The following is a 20,442-nucleotide window of genomic DNA, read 5'->3' on the forward strand; positions in this document are numbered from 1 at the left end:
TTCCTGCCCATTGCCCATCCATTGGAATCGCAGCCATTCCTGCCCATTGCCCATCCATTAGAATCGCAGCCATTCCTGCCCATTGCCCATCCATTGGAATCGCAGCCATTCCTGCCCATTGCCCATCCATTGGAATCGCAGCCATTCCTGCCCATTGCCCATCCATTGGAATCGCAGCCATTCCTGCCCATTGCCCATCCATTGGAATCGCAGCCATTCCTGCCCATTGCCCATCCATTGGAATCGCAGCCATTCCTGCCCATTGCCCATCCATTGGAATCGCAGCCATTCCTGCCCATTGCCCATCCATTGGAATCGCAGCCATTCCTGCCCATTGCCCATCCATTGGAATCGCAGCCATTCCTGCCCATTGCCCATCCATTGGAATCGCAGCCATTCCTGCCCATTGCCCATCCATTGGAATCGCAGCCATTCCTGCCCATTGCCCATCCATTGGAATCGCAGCCATTCCTGCCCATTGCCCATCCATTGGAATCGCAGCCATTCCTGCCCATTGCCAGGGGTTTTGAACAGGTGCCAAAGCATTCCCAGAACTTTTCCTGCCCCAGGAATGATGCTGTTTGCATTGTGAGACTGACTGCACTCAGGAGCAGCCCAGAGCAAAGCACAGGAGCTCAAAGGAAAGACTTCCAGGTGAGAGCAGAAACACTGAGGGTATTCCCAATACACAGATCTATGCTGGGGGCCGCCCCCCCCCGGCCCCACGCCGGGGCCGCCCCCCCCCCGGCCCCACGCGCCCCCCACGCCGGGGCCGCCCCCCCCCCGGCCCCACGCGCCCCCCCACGCCGGGGCCGCCCGGCCCCACGCGCCCCCCACGCCGGGGGCCGCCCCCCCCCCGGCCCCACGCGCCCCCCCACGCCGGGGCCGCCCCCCCCCCCCCGGCCCCACGCGCCCCCCACGCCGGGGCCGCCGCCCCCCCCCCGGCCCCCACGCGCCCCCCCACGCCGGGGCCGCCGCCCCCCCCCCGGCCCCACGCGCCCCCCACGCCGGGGCCGCCGCCCCCCCCCCGGCCCCACGCGCCCCCCACGCCGGGGCCGCCGCCCCCCCCCGGCCCCACGCGCCCCCCACGCCGGGGCCGCCGCCCCCCCCCCGGCCCCACGCGCCCCCCCACGCCGGGGCCGCCGCCCCCCCCCCGGCCCCACGCGCCCCCCCACGCCGGGGCCGCCGCCCCCCCCCCGGCCCCACGCGCCCCCCACGCCGGGGCCGCCCCCCCCCCCCCCGCCCCACGCGCCCCCCACGCCGGGGCCGCCCCCCCCCCCCCCGCCCCACGCGCCCCCCACGCCGGGGCCGCCCCCCCCCCCCCCGCCCCACGCGCCCCCCCACGCCGGGGCCGCCCCCCCCCCCCCCGCCCCACGCGCCCCCCACGCCGGGGCCGCCCCCCCCCCCCCCCGCCCCACGCGCCCCCCACGCCGGGGCCGCCCCCCCCCCCCCGCCCCACGCGCCCCCCACGCCGGGGCCGCCCCCCCCCCCCCGCCCCACGCGCCCCCCACGCCGGGGCCGCCCCCCCCCCGGCCCCACGCGCCCCCCACGCCGGGGCCGCCCCCCCCCCCCCGCCCCACGCGCCCCCCACGCCGGGGCCGCCCCCCCCTCGGCCCCACGCGCCCCCCACGCCGGGGCCGCCCCCCCCTCGGCCCCACGCGCCCCCCCACGCCGGGGCCGCCCCCCCCTCGGCCCCACGCGCCCCCCACGCCGGGGCCGCCCCCCCCTCGGCCCCACGCGCCCCCCACGCCGGGGCCGCCCCCCCCCTCGGCCCCACGCGCCCCCCACGCCGGGGCCGCCCCCCCCCCTCGGCCCCACGCGCCCCCCACGCCGGGGCCGCCCCCCCTCGGCCCCACGCGCCCCCCACGCCGGGGCCGCCCCCCCACAGCCCCACACGCCCCACGCCGGGGCCGCCCCCCACAGCCTCACACGCCCCACGCCGGGGCCGCCCCCCACAGCCCCACACGCCCCACGCCGGGGCCGCCCCCCACAGCCCCACACGCCCCACGCCGGGGCCGCCCCCCACAGCCCCACACGCCCCACGCCGGGGCCGCCCCCCACAGCCCCACACGCCCCACGCCGGGGCCGCCCCCCACAGCCCCACACCGGGGCCGCCCCCCCCCAGCCCCACAACCCATCAGGCCAGACAAATAAAAAGGAAAAAATCCTGCTGTTTAGATCTTTTTTTAGCAGAGCAGTGAACCAATGAGGCTTGGACAGCTGCAAACCCCAGCAGAAAAGGGCAGGTGACTCAAACATTCTGCTCCCAGGTAGACACTCGCCCTACTGCTCTTCATCACTGCACTGCTTAATGGGCTGCAGTTTCCCTCTTTTTTTAGTAAAGACACCTCCTATATCAATCTATACAATAATCAGCATATCCCGGGGTGTATCCAGAGGTGCAAAGGGCTCCTTGGCAGCTCCTTTCCCCCCAAAGCCAGGGCTCCCTTTATTAATCTCTTACAGGTGACTGCAAAAGGCTTCACACAGAGGTCCCAGCTTTAGGAAAAGCAGCCCAGTTTCAGAGCAGGTTTTCACTGTCCAAACTTTTCTGTGCCCTGTGTGGGGCAGCTCATGGGGTATGAGGTGCCCACAGAGCTCTCTGAGAGGTGAGAGGGCAGCAGGTGCAACTGGATCCTGGGAGTGGGGGAAAACTTCAGGAACTTTGATGGTAGAGTAGAGAAACTCAGGTAATTCAGTGATCACAGTAAATGCCACAACTCCCCTTTCACATTTGCATTCAACAACAACAATCCCCCTGACTTCTTTTCTGCCTCTCTCAGCCTTTCCCTGGGCCAGGCTGGCTGCTCCCAACACCCCCAGAAGGGGTGCTGAGCCCCCCTGGGCACACTCAGTGCCCTGCAGCCACCTGACCTCCCTGCCAGGCACAGGAGGAGCTGCAGAGGGACAGACTGGAAATGCCAACCAACAGATGGGCATTTCAGGATGGATTTGTAGCTTTTCCCCTCAATACCCATCAGAGCAGTGCACGGCCTCCTGTGGCACAGCCTGGGCAGACTTAACCCATCCACCACCGAGGAGAAACCTCCAGGGAGGGGTTTGGGGCTGCACAGACCCAGAGCTTGCCATAATTTCCCTTGTCCTTTCCTCAATACACTGAAAGCAGCAAAAACAACAACAAAAAAATCCCAACCAACCAAACACAACAACAACAACAAAACAATCAAAACCTCCACAACTCAGAAAACAACCCGAGAGAGAAAAGTGCTGTGTGGACATTTCTGGGGCAGGACGAGGAGGCAGAGCTGGAAATGCTTTGCTGGGCAGCCCCCCCTGCTCCTCAGCTCACACTCATCTCCCTGAGCCATCCGCAGCATTCCCCCTCCCTCCCCTGGCTCTCCAGGCTGCAGGAAGGTGCACAACAACAAAAAACCAGAAGAAACACCAAGTTTTCCTACCTTATTATGCAGCTCTGAGGCTGGAGGCAGAGTGGAGCAGATGGGGGAATCTCCTCACACCTATAACCACACTGAGGTGCAGCTACAAAATAAATTTGTGTAAACTTACAGAAAACCAAAACCAGCAAGAAGTTCTGACCGACCAGAGCAGACTCAAACGTGACAAAGGGCTGTGCTGCTCAATAAATCCTCGTCCTGTAAATGTGCCCCAGGTGATGGGGATTGTGATAATTGGGCCATCGTGGCTTTATTTGACACACCTGGGTGAAAAATCCCCACACTGTGGTTTGGTCACATCCATAAGAATCCTCTCCAAGGTCCCTCCTTTGGGTGGCTTTTAATTGACTGAATAAACTTATACTGAAGATGGGAGAAAATATTTTCCCAAGGGAAAGTCTGAGGAGAGAACTTAAAACTTTATTCTGCCAATTAATGGAATCAGGGGCTTGCCCAAGGGAGGGTTAGCACTGCTCTTACTGCTTTTGTGTGGATCTGCAGGAAACAACCCTGCTGCCTGTGTTTGTGTTTATCCCACAGAATTCCTGAATCCCTGTCCACTTCCACTCCCTTTACAGGAGACAAACAGTGCAGGAGGGAAATTCTGTCAGATTTAGGGCTGGGAGGAGATGGACTTATCTAACAATACGTTTTGTTTTGCAAAGTGGATCAGGTTTCTTGGCTCTTGTTCCTTGCTTGGATGAGTGGGAAAGATCCTCCTATGCCGAGCTGATGCTCAGCCCTCCCAAGGGAATAACCACAATTAGCAAAATTGCACCGTGATGCAAATGATGATGGTGAGCTTGAGATTCCCCATCTGTTAATGCTCATTGAGAAGACCTGAAATCCCTCAATTCCAACAGAAATACCTGGGAAAATGTTGGCTCCAGCAAAAAGTGGCTCTCCCACAGTGAGTTGTACAGGCTGAATTTGTGAGCTCCAGCTGCAAAACTGGCCTTTAAACCTGAGCCTCAGATGAGCTTCAGTCCAAGCCCAGCTTTTGATCAAGCTTTGGAGGGAGGGAAAGAGCTGCAAGGTCTAAAGAACACTCAGTGGTGGGGTAGCAAGGGAAATGCTTTATGCTGATCACATGGAAAACAACATCAAAGCCTGAACAATAAAGTGAATTTATTCAATTGGTCCAAAACCTGCTTATTTTAAAATCAATTCATATTGAACCTCCATAACAATGAAATCATAACCCCTGGCAGAGTAATGAACTTGGCCTGACCTCAGCCACTCATCCTGAGAGAGTGAAGCCACCAGAGAGGGGCTGGAGCAACCTGGAGGGAGGCAGAGCTTGTGGGCACTGAGACCAGTCAGCAAATCACAGCAAAACTCTGCAAAAGAATCCTGGAAACAACAAATCCACCCACAAGCCCAAAACAAAGGCTTAGGCCATTGATAGAGCTGTGCTTTTCCCAGAGCTCTGCCAGGCTGGGCTGGCTCTGCCTCTGCTTTCCAGGAACTTGCTGAGGGGCAGTGAAAGTGGAATTTGATGAAACAGCTTGAAATTAAGCACTAGAGTTTTCTTCTCCACCTTCCACTGAGCCACCCCAGACCCACCAGCACTGTTCCTTTCCCTGATCAGATCCCAGCCCAAATCCTTGGAAGTGCTTCTGGGCCAGATGGCTGATGGCTGCACATCACCAGGACCTGGCTTAGGATGAACCAGTCTGAGATGATGATTTATTTTGCCAAGTCTCAGACACTGGAACAAAACCAGGGGGCTTGGACAGGCAGGAGTTTGTGAAACGTGGCAGCATCACACCTTGGAGAAATTTCTCTTTGAGGAGGAGCCAGGAGAGAGTCCAAGAGCAGCAGTGCTGGGTGGAGCACACAGAGCCACACAGAGCAGGCAGCAGGTTGCACACACCTTGTTTTACCTCAGCAAGTCGGGCTTAACATCTTAAAACCGCCCAACCAGCAGCACAGCATTTCCCTCTGAGCCCCTCTTTATTTTCAAAGCTTAATCAGGGGAACATTTTGTGTCCCAGTCAGAAAGTCTGACATTTCAGGCTGGAAATGACCAGGGGGCAGCTCTGCTCCTCGTCTTCTCTGTTTTTGCAAGTGAGAGCAGTGAAGGAGTGGGAGGCAAATGTGCAGCTCCAGCTGGGGTGGCCCAGCGAGGCCACTCGTGCTGTGATCACCAGTGAGGGTGGGAGGATGGAGAGCAGCACCAGGCAGAGGAAAAGCCTCAGTTAGCAGCTCATTTCATTGGCTTTGCTATAACAAAACTTCAAAGTGCTGATTGATCAGAAGGGCTTTGCTGGGTACAAAGAGCAGGATGATTAAAGCTCCCAGGAGCAGTGATTGTGAGGCAGCAGTGGAGCCCTTCTCCCTTCCTGATGGAGGCACGTTTATCCTGCCAAGCTTTACACCTGCTCCTCAAAGAAGAAAAGAGCTTTTTGACTCTGTATTTGTATTGCAGCCACATGGAGAGAGGGCTCCAGGACTAAGGAGGAAAGGTGGAGCCTCCTCTCCAGCTGTGCTTAACAAATAACTCTGCACCAAAACAGGGAGGAACCTGAGAGGGAAAGGCTCCCATGGGTGTTACCAGGAGAACACCAACCCATGCTGAGAAGGACAGGCCAAAGGACCAGCACTGCCCAGTGGGGATGGTTTCATCCCTCACCTGAGCAGGACAAGGAAAAGCCCCACATGGGAAGGACGGACACACTGGGCACTGTTGTGGGCAGAGCACTTGCTCCTGCTGTGCCTCGAGCCCTCAGCTGTGCAACAGCACAATGACACTCCCTGCACCCCCTAACACTCCTCCTGTACCCCCTGACATTCCTCCTGCACCCTCTGACACTCCTCCTGCACACCCTGACACTCCTCCTGCACCCCCTGACACTCCCTGCACATCCTGACACTTCTCCTGCACCCCCTGACACTCCTCCTGTACATCCTAACACTCCTGCAGCCCCTGACATTCCTCCTGCATCTCCTGACACTCCCTGCACCTCCTCACACTCCTCCTGCACATCCTGACACTCCCCCTGCACCCCCTGACACTCCTACACCCCCTGACACTCCTCCTGCATCTCCTGACACTCCTTGCACATCCTCACACTCCCCCTGCACCCCCTGACACTCCTCCTGCACCCCCTGACACTCCCCCTGCACATCCTGACACTCCCCCTGCACCCCCTGACATTCCTCCTGCACCCCCTGAGACTCCCTGCACCCCCTGACACTCCTCCCGCACTCCCTGACACTCCTCCTGCACCCCCTGACACTCCCTGCACCCCCTGACACTCCTCCTGCCTCTCCTGACACTCCTGCACACCCTAACACTCCTCCTGCACCCCCTGACACTCCTGCACCCCCTGACACTCCTCCCGCACTCCCTGACACTCCCTGCTCCTCTCAGGCAGCCCAGACACCCCTGGGTGCCTGTCCAGCACCTCCCACAGCAAATCCCAGGCTGCAATTCATGTAAAACCCCCAATATTACACACACGATGCTGCCACATTCACAGTTCCACCCACCACGTTGGTACAGCCACCAAAATAGCCACGTGGGCTCCAAACCACCCAGGACAGCCCCACAGCCAGTGCCACCTGGAGGGCACAGACCCCCTCTCTGCCCCCTGCAGCACCAAGACAAAGTCGTGTCACATTAAAGCCCATCTCATGAGCCTTATCAGGGAGATGGATCAAAGCCTGGATAACAGCTCTCTTCAGACTCAGGAGTCAGATATTTCAGAGAACTGATTTGGCAATGATCCAAATGATATAATTAAGGGATCAAGATCGAGTTAAGCTGGACTTAAATAGCTCTGAAACTGTATCAGATACATTAAAGCACAGGATAATTCTGCATTGCAGCATCGTTTGGAGGTTCTGGCACAGAGCTCCAGGTCCTGCTTGGTCTATGTATTAGAACTGGGCTTAAATTCCCCGTGTCAGACAGTTCTGTTATTCCATATGCTGTCAAGATCTCTACAACTCACTGCTATAGGGGAAATTGAAGTTGGATATCAGAAAGAAATTCTTTGCAGAGAGAGTGCTCAGGGATTGGAATGGGCTGCCCAGAGAGGGGGTGGATTCCCCATCCCTGGAGGTTTTTCAGCTGAGCTTGGCCGTGGCACTGAGTGCCATGATCTGGTAAAGGGACTGGAGTTGGCCCAAGGGTTGGACTCGATGATCTCGGAGGGCTTTTCCAACCCAATCCATTCTATGATTCTGTGATTCTATGACAGTGATTTCAGTGTCTCCAAAGCTTTCACCTTCCTTTGCAGACCCTACAAATTCACCAGCACAAGTGTGGATCCAGTGGAGCAAATTAAAGCCTGATAATGGTGAGCTTTGCTTTCCTTAATCCCTCTGACAGATCCTTTAAAAGGGCCTCAGATGTGGAATTCTTGGCTTACACTCCTCCTGGAAATTCTCAGCCTTCATCAAGCAGAGAAAGAGTTAAATCACGCCAGAAACAGAAAATTTTATGTGTGGGGAACTGCTCAGAATTGGTCAAAATTATCACTATTGCAATGAGCAATATTGACTGGCTTCACTGGTGTGATACTGGAATAAAAAGCTCAGGTTAAGTCTCAGAATTTGAGGTACTCTGAATTCCTGGTCCCACTTGACAAGCTTTGCTTGTTCCCAAAGCTTCTCCCTTAAGCAGCAGTTGAAGAAATAGCATTTGGAACTTGAATGATTTAGAAACTGCCCTGATTTTTTACCTTTTTGATTCCTGAACATAAGTCACCTCTTGATTGAGAGTGTATCAGGTCTCAAATTAAATGTATTTTTTCCCCTGATTGAGGATACATTTGTGGTGAAAGGAGCTCTGTGTGTTTTATTTACAGTGCTGTGCCTGGCTCTGAGATTGCCCAAACACGGTGATATATTCCTGCTTTGTTCTCCTCACAGCATTTTCCTGCCTCTTTACTGGGAGCTTTACGACCTTTTTTGTGCAATACGAATTCAGCAGCCTATATATAATTTTTTTAAATAATAAATACAGTGTTTACAAGAATAAAACTTCAGTTCTAGATAGAAATATGCACCCACATATGTGTGTCAGTGCCAAAAACTCTGAGCTCTGCCCAGTGGTGAGGGCCAGGACTGAACTCTCCATGCCCATTGCTCAGCTGCTCCTGGGAGCCCCAACCCTGTCCCTGCAGGGCTCAGCCCAGCTGGGCCAGACCTGTGTGAGGAGGAGGAGGAGGGAGAGCCTTCATCCCAGGGGACCTGGGAAGTCAGAGCTCACAACCCTGGCAAGCTGAGCTGACACATTTCTTTGCTGCTTTTGGTGCCAGATAAACTTCCAGTTGCCAGACCTGTGTGAGGAGGAGGAGGAGGAGGAGGAGGAGGAGGAGGAGGAGGAAGATCCTTCATCCCAGGGGACCTGGGAAGTCAGAGCTCACAACCCTGGCAGGCTGAGCCAACACATCACATTCCTGCTTTTGGTGCCAGCTGAAATCCCAGCTGGGAGGTGTTGTGCTGTTGCCCTGAAGGACACAACCAGCTTGGAATGTTGGGTTGGCTCACCTGGAGCTCAGGTGACCCAGGGCCAGGGCAGGGCAGCTTTAATACCCTTGGCACTACTGAGCACAGTTCTAACCCAGCTGTCACACCCAGACCAAAACTGCAGATGGGCTCCTTTCCTGTCATGGGCTCCTTTTCTGTCACAGCTCCCTAAAAAAATGTATTTGGAATGGCAAAGAAAAATACATGACAGTGTGGAAAATGACCCCAGGGAGGCCATGAGGAAGTCGTGGCCAATGATCAGAACTAATGGATCACTATTTAATAATAACACTCAGCTCTTGAATAGGTTTGAGGCTTCAAAGAGCTGTGCAAACAGTGGTTAATTAATCCCCACAAAATCCCAGCCAGGTATTCCTGGAGTCTCTCCCTCTTTCCACACTGCTCAGGAGATTTCAGCTCCTAATTGCCCCTCGGTCAGGGCACTGAGGGGCTGCAGAGCTTCTCAAACAGGAGGGAGCTCATTCAGGCTGCTGTGAAGCTCAGCAAGCACCAAAGGAGAGTTCAGAGCCTTGGGAACATCATTTGACTAATGATTGCAGCCATCCTGAGGGTTGCTCTTGTTATCACCCTGATTTCACAGGGGAAGAAAGGAGCATCAGGAGATGAAGGGACCATGGAGGAGTTTTGGAGAGGAGCAGGGGTGGGAGGCAGAGCTCAGGGGTCATTCCTGTGCTGGTGAGCAGCACTGACAGCCATGGGAGGGCAGCTAAATGATCCACTGAGGTCTGGCTGGGCACAGGGCACTCCCTCCATGTGCCAGATTCCCCTCCCTGCTTGACTGTAAATATTTAGCCATGCCCAGTGTGGAACACCAGCTGTCCAGGTGCTCAGAGAGCTACAGCCCTCCCCGTCAGCCAGGCTCCTCCTCCCTCTGCAGAGGCCACTTGGTTAATGCCACACGTGCAGGTTAATCTGCTGCAGAGCCACCCGTGCCAGGGGCAGAGCGGGCACCCAGGAGCTGCCAGACACCTGAGACAGCACCCATGGGACCTGCTGAGACCTGTCTGGAGGGAAAAAGCAGGAAGCAGGAGCACAGCAGCCCATCTGCAGGGGCCTGGCAGCACAGGGAGTGGCACAACGTCCCCAGCCCCGGCACTGAGGGCACAGCTGCTCTCCCTGCAGGGCCCCAAGGCACACACACCTCGGGCAGGGGAGGCTCTGTGCAGCAAAGGGCAGGAGGATGCCCAGCCTGGCCATTCCTGAGCCACTGGGCACCTGGGAAGGTCCAGGGAGGAGGAAGCAAAGTGTCTTCATTGCTTGGAATGCCTGGCTTGTGACTGGGCAGTTTGTGCCCATTCTGCCACTGGCACACTGAGGGCTCTCTCACCATTTCCTACTTTCTCACCTGTTGTTTATTTTTGGAATTAAGTCCTGAAGGTTGGAGATGTCTCCTGAAGGGCTGTGTGTGGCACCTTCTCTGGGGTGTGTCACTGGTGGGCTCCCATCCCTCCCTCTCTGGTGACAATTGTGTGGCTGTGGAGTCACCCCAAGGAGCAGGTCCTGAGCTTGGGGGGTTTGTTCCTGCTGTGTCCTGCAACTGGAACACACAGAGCAGGCAAAAACGCAAATAATTCTGTCACAGAGAGGACTTTTTAGCTCCTCCCTTTCTCTGGCTGCTCTTCAGGACCAGCCCAGACCATTTCCACCATCAGTCAGGAAATATCAGGCTTGATAGATCTGAGCTCTCCTGAGTCATCACAGATTTCTCCAGATCTCTCACAGTGTGGTTCTATAGATCAAAACCCCCACTTCTCTTTCCCTTTTAGCAGGTGGTTTGTGATTATTCAGTTGGGGGCCACAGTACAACTAACTAATCTTCAGATTTACAGGGCTCTTTCCCATCAGCAATTCAGCACAAGGGAGGGGAACAGAATTATTCCTCTCCTTTGTCCCTGGTCCTCACACGAATATCACAGCACTGAATGGGATCAATGAGAATGTGCTGCTACACTTCCTTAATGCTTTATTACAGGCACCAGGGTCCTGCTAAACAGCATAATAAAATATCAATAAATAGACTGTTTGCTGTAAAGGCTCCTTCTGCTTCTGCAGTTTCTCCACCTCAAGCAGGATTTCTGCAGCTGGGGATGTTTCAGTGTAGCCAGAGGGGACTCAGCTATGCAGGGAAAGATGGGAATGGAGAGATGGAGGAGGGAGTGGATAGACTGTAGCAGGCACAGGGATGTGGTTTTCTAGGCTGGAAGGAAACAAGCACATCACCAGAGAAACATTGATGCCCACGAAAATTGTTCTGCTTTCAGGTTCCAACAAACAGCAAACCCTCAAAGTGTTCATGAAAAGCGAGGTGGATTCTCCTCACTTCATGTCAATCCCAGAGAAAAAGAAACATAGCACCGATTTAGCTCTTTTGAACTGAGATTCTGGGGACTGGTGGTGTGAAGGGACATTTCATTGGGAAGGTGGTTGATACATGTACAGACGTAGGAACAAAATATAAAAAGGGCCACACGAATCATTGTGATTAAGCCTGGACAAAAATGGGCTTTGATGATTGGTGAAAACCACCAGGGTTTTCATTTTGGATAAAAGCACCCTTTGACATTCCCCCAGAGCAGGAAATCCTTGATCCATCCTGCTCTCCTTCCTGCTCCTTTTTCATAGCATCTTTTCCTTATGCCTCTGCCTGGCACACCTGGCAGAGCTCCTGTGCCCAGAGGCAGCTCTGGGGGTGTGAAGCACCAGGGCACAGCCCAGCCCTCCTTTTCCATCACTGGCTGGTGGCCTGGCCGTGCCTTGGAGGCAGCCAGGGCTCTGTGCAGCTGAACCTCAGCCAGGCTGTGCCTGGGGAATCTCTGCTGACCAAGGGCTGTCCTGCAGCTTCCCCTGGGGCTTTGGCACAGCACCTGATAGAGATGTCTTGGCGTGCCTGACATGGAGCTATTATGCTGTTTACAAGAGATCTGTCACAGACAAGTGCCTGCTGCACAGGGGCCATTTCCTCCCCAGGCAGAGCAGAGCACGTCCTAAATTAGCTCCTGAGGATGGAGTTATCCCAACACCCCCAGACACAACCCAGCCACGCTTCAAGCTGCTTGGAGGTGTGTCCTACAGCCAGTTTGGCTTAGGGGATGTAAACTGTGCCTCATTTCTGCTCCCCTTCCTCCTCTGTTTGCCTTATGGATCTTGCAGTTTGTCCAATAATTCAGCTGGAGAGAGGGCAGAATTGGGAGGGGAGGGACAGGAGATGGCGAGGCTGAGAAATACCTGCTGGGAATGCTTTGGAAATCGCCCAGAACCAGGAATACATCATTATGAAGAGGACTGTTAACATGAAACGAGCAGACAGGAGCTCTGCCTGCTGACTGAGTGGCTGCAGTGCCAGCCTGCAGGTCTGTGGGCACAGCCCAGGAGCTCTGGATGCCCAGACTCCCACTGACCCTGATCCTTCCTCCCTGCCAGCAGCCAGGGGAGCAGATATCCCCCAGAACTCGGGGCTTCCCTGGCCTCTCTTCCCCTCTGTCCCCGTGCCGTGGGGCAGAGCGAGGTGCACACACATGGGCACAAAGCAGGGCAGGGGGGAGGCAGCACAAGGAGGGGAAGGGTTCGTTTCTCTAATCATAAATTCAGCCTCCCGTAAATTCCATTCCGTGATGCTGCGCCTGTGACGTCAGTAAATCACAGCCATAAAGCAGGAGAGGCAAGAGCAGCACGGGAAGAGAATGTAAATGCCTCTGGGAAGCTGGGCCATCACTCACACTCGGGCAGGACAGGCAGCTCTGCAGGCTGCAGGGATGCCCGTGCCAGCTCCTGCCCTGCCAGAGGGGCAGCACCTGAATCCCACCAGCCTCACCCACCCTGCGGGAGGTGGGATGGATCTCCTGACTCAGCTGAATGGGTTCAGCAGAGGACACCTTGCATCTCCAGCAGGGTCCTGACAGCCAGGTCTCATCAGCTCTGCCTCACACATAAAAGCTGATATTCCTCTTGTTTTCCTGGCCAGATTTTGCCCCGAGGAACAGTGCTGACTGCACGTTGGGCACCTGCTGTACAGAGCTGGGTGTGGAGCTGTAAGAAGAGGGTGGATTGCTCCTGTTCCAACAGGTGAGTTCCTGCCCCCAGCAGCATCCTGGTGCTCCCACTGAAGGTGCTCCTGCTCTGTGTAGTGCAGCACAGAGGATCCCTTCAGATCCCACTGGGAGGGAAGGGACTGCACACATTCTCAGGGCTGAAAGAGGTATTTGTGGCCTGACATCTCTGTGAGATTCCCAAAGACCCTGAGAGATGATGGGAGCTCTGTCTCTGCCTGCACACTGAAAACATCCTGCTCCAGTGCCATGGCTGAGCTCACCCCGCACGGCTCTGACTCTCCAAACACAGATCCCAACTGGCTCCCCCACCCAGATGACCTTCCCCAGGTCGCTGCCTGGCCATGGCATGTGTGGCTCTCACAGCACAACGTGACACTGCCCTGAGTTGCCCTCCTGCATGGGCAGAGCTCTGCAGAGCCGGGACCAGGCGGGCAGTGCCTCGCTGCCAGCCCCAGGGGATGGGGGTGGGCAGGGAGAGCCCCCACCTCCATGCCAGCAGCACTCCAGTCTTCCCAGCACCCCCTCTTTGAGCCCCCGCTTGCACCGGCACAACCTGCTTGGGTTGTGCCCCCCCTGCTTTGCCTGTTGCTCCCCTGTCCCCTCCCAGGGGGATCTGTGCCCCCCTGAGCTGGCACAGCCCTGCCAGGAGTGATGCTAATGCTGTGTGACATGGCACTCCCAGCACATCACACACCAGCTGAGGCTGCTCCCACTCCCTGTCCGGGAAACATCCAGCACCAGACACCTTTGTCTCCCTGCAAAAAGCTTTTTCAGCAGTGGAGGGTTTTTTCATGCCACTGAAACCAGGCTGTGACAGACACTGTCTCCTCCTTGTCCTTCCTGGAGCAGGGTGAGCAACACAGTGGTGGCAAGTTGGGTCACAGGCTGAGTCCTGCTGGGATCCAACCAGCCCGGGAGGGGCAATGCTAGAGGAGCCTCAGACCTGCCAGGAGCAGGCAGACCCCACTGTGTCCCCATGCCAGGAGCAGTCCCCACTGTGTCCCCATGCCAGGAGCAGTCCCTACTGTGTCCCCATGCCAGGAACAGTCCCCACTGTGTCCCCATGCCAGGAGCAGGCAGTCCCCACTGTGTCCCCATGCCAGCAGCAGTCCCCATGCCAGCAGCAGGCAGACCCCACTGTGTCCCCATGCCAGGAGCAGTCCCTACTGTGTCCCCATGCCAGGAACAGTCCCCACTGTGTCCCCATGCCAGGAGCAGTCCCCATGCCAGGGGCTGGCTGTGCCGCCCTTGTCTGTGCATGGCAAAAGCCATCAGTGGGGTCTGCCAGCAAGACACTGGGTGAAAGACTCTGCCCTCCCCTCCTGCTTCCATAGGAAACCTCATCTGAGCCCTGCAGGGCTCTTTGAGCTGTCTCCACCCCTCCTGTGTGCAGAGAAACACGGAGTCCCTGCCAGGCAGGGGCCCTTTCTATTTGCAGCCTGTGCTTCAGCCACTTGCTGATAAAATGCCCCTCTCACCACAGAAACAAAGAACAGCTTCTAAAAAGAAACATCTACCCACCCTCCACCTCCAGACCATGCTTCCAGTCTGATTGACAGCTTGGGAAAGTTCCTAATTATGTCCCCTGGACACTCTGGAGGCGACCCACCCCAGAGCGTGATTTGATGGCTCAGCGACTGCGTGGCCTCGTTTGTACTGATTTCTATTACAGAGCCAGTTCGAGCCTCATCAGCCTGGCTTGACCTACTTTTTCCTCTTGCATAGGTCAATAAAAACACAGCAAATAGAGCTAATCAGACACTGAGGATGCACAGTTAATTCAGGCTGGCCCAAACTTAACAGGAACACTGCAAACTCTGCTGTCAGAGAGAGAATAAATCTTGCCTTAAACAGTCAAAGGGAATTGTAGAAAGAACATGCCATTTCCAGGACAGAGAATGCATGAGGGTTTTTTTTCCTCTCTCAGCTTGTTTCCCTTTTGGTCTGTCTGCATCTGGTGGATGCTGCACGAGTCTCCTTCCCCTGGAAGCAGAGACTATCGGTCCCTTCTCTGTGCTTGGGTTATAAGCAATCACCAGAAGGGCATGAAGTCAGACAAAAAGCAAATGAAAAAAAAGCATGTGCAGCTGGCTCTAGAGTGTCCAAATAAATCCTGGGTAAATGCCAGGCTGCCTGAGTCACTGGATGCAGCGGGAGGAGGACGACCTCCTTTAAACTGTGGAGCGAGGGGAAGGAAGAGTGGCCACATCCGAGGGGTGACTGTGCTCAGACACTGCCACCACCACGTGTCCCACATCTGTGCTCCTGTGGCCATTGTGTCCCTCTCTGACCCCACTGGGAAGGGTTCTCTGTGCAGATGTGCAGTCCCACTGGAGCATCCATTCAGCCCTTTGCTGGGCTGTTCACAGGAGGTGTGCAACAGCCATTCTGGGAATAACAGAGGGTGTTACACAGACCACAGGGGCACACAGTGCAATTAAAGTGCACCCAGCACAGCCCGATGCACTAACACAGTCTGTGACCTACTCCATGCCTCTCACCTGCACCTTCTCCTCCCCAAAGCAGCCAAGTTGTACCACTGATGACAGGCCATGTCTGTCAGGGTGCTCCAGCCCTTTGACCTCCTGGGGTTACAGGCCAGCCTGTGCTCTCAGCCCTCTCTTCTCCTGGCCTTTCCCTCATGGGGGTATTTTCATGTCTTGAGTGAAGGAGCCCAGGTTTGAGTGATGACCTAACAAGGGCATCTCAATCTACCTGCTGATGTCACATTTTCCTGCTGAAGGACCCGACAGAGTTCAGGGTTGGCTTGGCCTAGGGCTGAGCTTGAGTGTGCATTTCCCTTGCAAAATATTTGCTTTCTCCCATGGCAGACACGTGGCTTGCAGAGCAGGCAGGAGCTGGTGCCCTTCCCAGGGAGCACTCCCTGGCAGGCAGCTGTGGCAGAGCCAACCTCCCCTGTGCAGCCACTGCTGCCATCTCCACTCAGAGACTGAGGCCTCAGCGCTGCAGGCACTTGGAAGGAGCCTCATGAGGGCAGGCAACAGGGACAAGGTCACCCCAACCCACGCTGGCACTCAAGAGAGAGCAGAGGCACTCCCAGGAGAATAAAAGCTGGCACCAACATGCCAGTAGTGATGAGGTCTCCACTTCTGGACAGAGCTGTGATGCTCTAACTGACCTCAAACCACCCTGGGAAAGAACATCAATCCCTGCAGGCTCTGAGCAGCTGAGTCTCCAGAAAGGAAACTGCATGGGGGTAGAAAACAGCAGGGAAAGCAGGGCTGGTGTGGAGGGGATACAGGCTGAGGTGGCTCATGAGGGACTATAGGACAGCATGGCTGAGTCCCAGAGGACCACAGGGCAGAGTAGAGAGGGATGGGAGGGCTCCCAGCCCACTGCAAGGTGTGCAGTGCCCACCTGCAGTCTGGACACATGGACACCAGTCTCCCTTCACTGCAGGGAGAGACCTCACCTGCCACCAGAGCTGCACTGGACACCTTCCCAGAGCAGGGGGCAGAGACAGCAGGTCCCAGCTCTGCCTGCCCATGTGCTGGCTGCACTCTCAGGAGATGAAGGATGTTTGCAGAGAGGGGGAAACAGCAGCTGACAGGAGCTATTCCCAGGCAATCAGCCCCGAGAGGCCAACGAGGGCTGCGATTGCTGCATCCCTGTTTTACTGTGCCGTTGCCAGGGCAGGGGGAAGGAGCAGGAGCTGAATGCACAGAAATATGTGGAGGAGCTCCCACTGCTCTCCTTAAAATGCAAGGGAATTTCCACACAGGATCCAGGAAAACTGCAGCCCTGAGACCTGGCCCTTGGCTTTGGCTCTCATTGCAGCGACTGGGAAGAGCTGGGTACTTCAGAGGCTCATTCTTCAGGGAGCAGTTGTGCAATCCCAGCTGCGTGCAGGGACACAGCCCAGCTCTCTCTGAAGAACTGTTTATTCCAAAGATGACAGCATTTAATGTTGGTTTGGGGAGGAGAGGTTTATCAGCAAGGTTCTGCTCCCAAGCCAACGTCCTCGTGCTGACGCAAGAGCAAGTGGGGAATGTCCATCCAGAACAGACACAATGAAGCAGTGTTTGAGATTTCTGGATTTTACTTGCCCCATTTTATCAGAGCAAGGCCAAGCACAGTGGCTCCAAGAGCCAAGTGACACCACCAGCTGATGCCAGTGCCCATGAGAGACCCGCCCTCCTGCCCTGCCCGCAGGACCCCCCTGCTCTGTGTGGCTGCTGCCAGGGCTGCAGCAAAGGATGGGTATTGGCAGGGCAACCCCCCCTCCTGCCTGCTGGCCCTGCCCACTTCCCACTCCGCAGAGCTGTCCCCGCGTCTCCGGCGTCGGAGCATCAGCGTGATGTGATGTGACACCTTCCCCCACACTTTGTTATAAATATCGTGTTTCACTGTAACTGTGTCTGACACCCCCTTGGAGGCATTTTCTCCTGCTCCCAGCCGGGATGTGGGCACGTGCTGGCTCGGATGGCACGGGCTGCCCACCCCGATGCCCACCATGCCCTCTCCCTGCCCAGCACCCGCGGGATCGGTGCCAGTGGGACGGGCCAGGGCTGGGTGAGCCTCTGCAGGGATTCCTTTGCCTTCAGCCTGATTCTCCAAGAAATAACGCTGCGAGACCGCACATCTCTGCCTTTCTGCTCCCATGGGATGGTCGGCGGGGCAGGGGATGGGGGCTCAGAGCTCCTGGTGCCCGCGGCCGGTGGTTATTTCTGTGTTGGCACCGTGCCCTCCCCACTGCCCGGGGCACCCCCTCCTCAGCCACACGTGCCTGTAGTTATAGAAAATGCCACTAGATGTCTGTCAGGGTCCTGCACATCGGCAGCTGGGGACAGGGCTGGGGTGCCAGCTGTGCCTGGGTCGGTACCGCCATCCCAGGCAGAATTTCTGGCATTTTGGGGCCTGTAGAAAAACCTTCGTTTGACGTTTCACAGAACACAGAATGGTTTGGAGTGCAAGGGACCATAAAGATCAGCCATGGACAGGGACACCTTCCACTCCACCAGCCCAGGGTGCTCCAAGCCCCATCCAGCCTGGCCTTGGACACTTCCAGGGATGGGGCAGCCACAGCTGCTCTGGGCATTTGTTTCCTGTTAAGGGGAGAGCCCCCTCCATGCCCACATGCAGACTCATCTCTTCCCTGGTTGGGTTCCCTTCCTGCAGGGCACAGCGATGCCCCTGGGAAGGGGCAGTGGGGCAGTGCCTCTACCCAGGGAGTGCTCCATGGGGCTGGGAGCAGAGGCCAAGTGATGGATCCACTGCCCAAAAGCCATCAGTGAAGCTTCTGCCAGCCAAAGGGCAGCTGTAGCTTTGTGGTTTCACCTCTTGGGTATCTCTCTGCAGCAGATGCCACACAATTACCATCACTGCTGAAAGGCAATTACTGCTCGAGCTGCTTGAGAAATGCCAGTTAGTTTTCAGAGGAAATTTGGGAAGGAAATCATCTCTTTTAGTGTTTGGGGGAATTTGAAGTTTCCACTGGCTCTTCTTTTTGCTCAAAAGGATGGAAAACATGCTTTTAAAAATACTGTTGATGCAAAAACATATTAAGGAAACACAAGGATAAAAAGAGAGGAATGTATTTTTGAGCAGAAAAGAGAACACTTTACATATTTTACTTTTTTTTAATCTATAACCAAAAATTTTATTTTTTTTTCCATTACAAGAATATTTATCTTGCTATGTAATATAGTTTGTAAAAGTAGTAACCAGCTTTAGGTCCAGGTCTCTCCTGCAGAGGTCAGGATAGCACAGGAGCCTCTGCATTCCGAGATGTCTCTCCCCATGGCTGCACAGCCCAACTCCAGGCCAAGAGGGCCGTGATAGTCATGGAGCAGGAAAACGATTTCCTTCCCTTTCCCTCACAGCTGCCAGCCCAGTATGGCACCAAAGGTAAAACCTCCCAGAAAGGAGCTGGCTGGAAGGAAAAGCCAAAGGCAGGAGAAAAGTAACAGAGAGGACAGAAGAGAAGAACAGAGATAGAGACTTGGCTCCCAAGATCTGGCAATGGAAGGAGCACCGAGCATTTGGAAATGTTCAGAAGTTGTGTCTGAAAAGCTGCCCTGGCTGGTGTGTCAAGGAGCTTCCAATCGCCTCTCAAAACTTCCCTTCCCTCTGCTGCCTTTGTAATGGGTGGTTGTTTCTAATTATCTGTAAATGTTAAATGTTCTCTAATTCAATCAGAACAACTTGTTCACAGATGGCAAACCCTTCATCTGCTCAGCGTTCAGCAGAGTCTCTGACTCAAGAGCCATTGATCTCTCCCTTCCTGGAGAGGTTGGCTGGAGGTGTGGAAATGAAAGGAGTGTACAGGAACAACTCCAGGTCTTTCCCTTTTCCCTGACAGCTCTCACACCATGCCCTGCTCCCGTGCAGCCCATCCTGGGCAGGGCACAGCAATCAGAGGCTGGCAGAGCATGGCTTGGGTTCAGTCTCTGCTCTCTCCCACTGCCATGTTCCTCATCTCGTCTGTGCAGTCCTGTCCAGTGCCACCTCATCCCACCCTGCAAGAGGTGCCCCGTGTGGATTGCTGGATCCTGCTGCAGTTATGTCACAGGCTGGCAGTTTCCCCCCCTCCATCCCAGCTCCTGTCACCACCATGCCAGCTCATGTCACGCTCATGCCCATCTGATGCTGATCCCGTCGGACTCCACATTCTTATCTCGTTTCCTGCTGGTGAATGGCACATGCCAACACTCTGTCTGTTCTCATTCACTGCTTCCAGCACATCTATCCCCCTCAGCCACAACGCTTTCCCCCCTGCTGCTGCCCAGGCTTGGTGGGTAGGGCAGAAAAGTGCTGCCCAATGCCCAGGAGCAGCTGTGACAGTATCAGGTATGCCCATTCATGCCACTGGGATTTGCAATGTGCACCACACAAAGCCAGGGGCACCAGGGCAAAGGAGGAGGGTGGAGAGGTTTCCTCATTAAACCCAAGAGAAACTCTGCTGCTGATTCTTAATGATTTATTGAAGCATCTCATCTTCCACCCAGACCTAGAAAAGGGTCTTGTCTTTGATCAACTGGTGACTCACCATCTGCAGCCTCGGTGATTTACGACAAATGCAAGTTATTTCTGCACATGGAAGGGGAGCAAAATAGGCCTCCTCATCAGCGAGGGGGTGGCAAGGATGGCAAACAAGCCACCCACGGGCCAACGGTGGCTGGGCTGCTCCCCTGGCACCTCACGGCTCCCCATGGCAAACACACTGTGCTGCTGCTGCTGCTGCTGCTGCTGCTGCAGGGGCTGTGTGGGGGCACTCTCACTGTGTGGGGGCACTCTGACGTCTCACACAAGTGGCTCCCTGCCAGGATGGGAATAGAACAGCTGAAATTATCCTCCTCACGGCGCACGGTGGTGCTGGGTGTGGGTCTCCATCACTCACGATGCCAGAGAGGGCTGAAAGCACAGCCCACGGTGAGAGGAGTGTTGGCAGACACTGCTGAGCACAGATCCTGATGGTGCTGCCATGGCTGAACCTGCTCTTTTCAATGCCCATC

The 20,442-nt window shown here is 55.9% G+C and overlaps 1 protein-coding gene across 1 annotated transcript; it reads left to right on the top strand.

The window, feature by feature from the left end:
* The first annotated feature begins 696 nt into the window (after positions 1-696).
* On the top strand, positions 697-2,154 carry LOC139682081 (basic proline-rich protein-like). Its single transcript, XM_071576053.1, has one exon. It carries the CDS (start codon positions 697-699, stop codon positions 2,152-2,154), a length of 1,458 nt encoding a protein of 485 aa, XP_071432154.1.
* Positions 2,155-20,442: the final 18,288 nt, after the last annotated feature.

Source organism: Pithys albifrons, chromosome 23, assembly GCF_047495875.1.
Source record: "Pithys albifrons albifrons isolate INPA30051 chromosome 23, PitAlb_v1, whole genome shotgun sequence".
Classification (NCBI taxonomy): domain Eukaryota; kingdom Metazoa; phylum Chordata; class Aves; order Passeriformes; family Thamnophilidae; genus Pithys; species Pithys albifrons.

Bases quoted from the DNA above. Each gene is read 5' to 3' on its own strand.
- LOC139682081 (XM_071576053.1), top strand. From the start codon at position 697: ATGCTGGGGGCCGCCCCCCCCCGGCCCCACGCCGGGGCCGCCCCCCCC.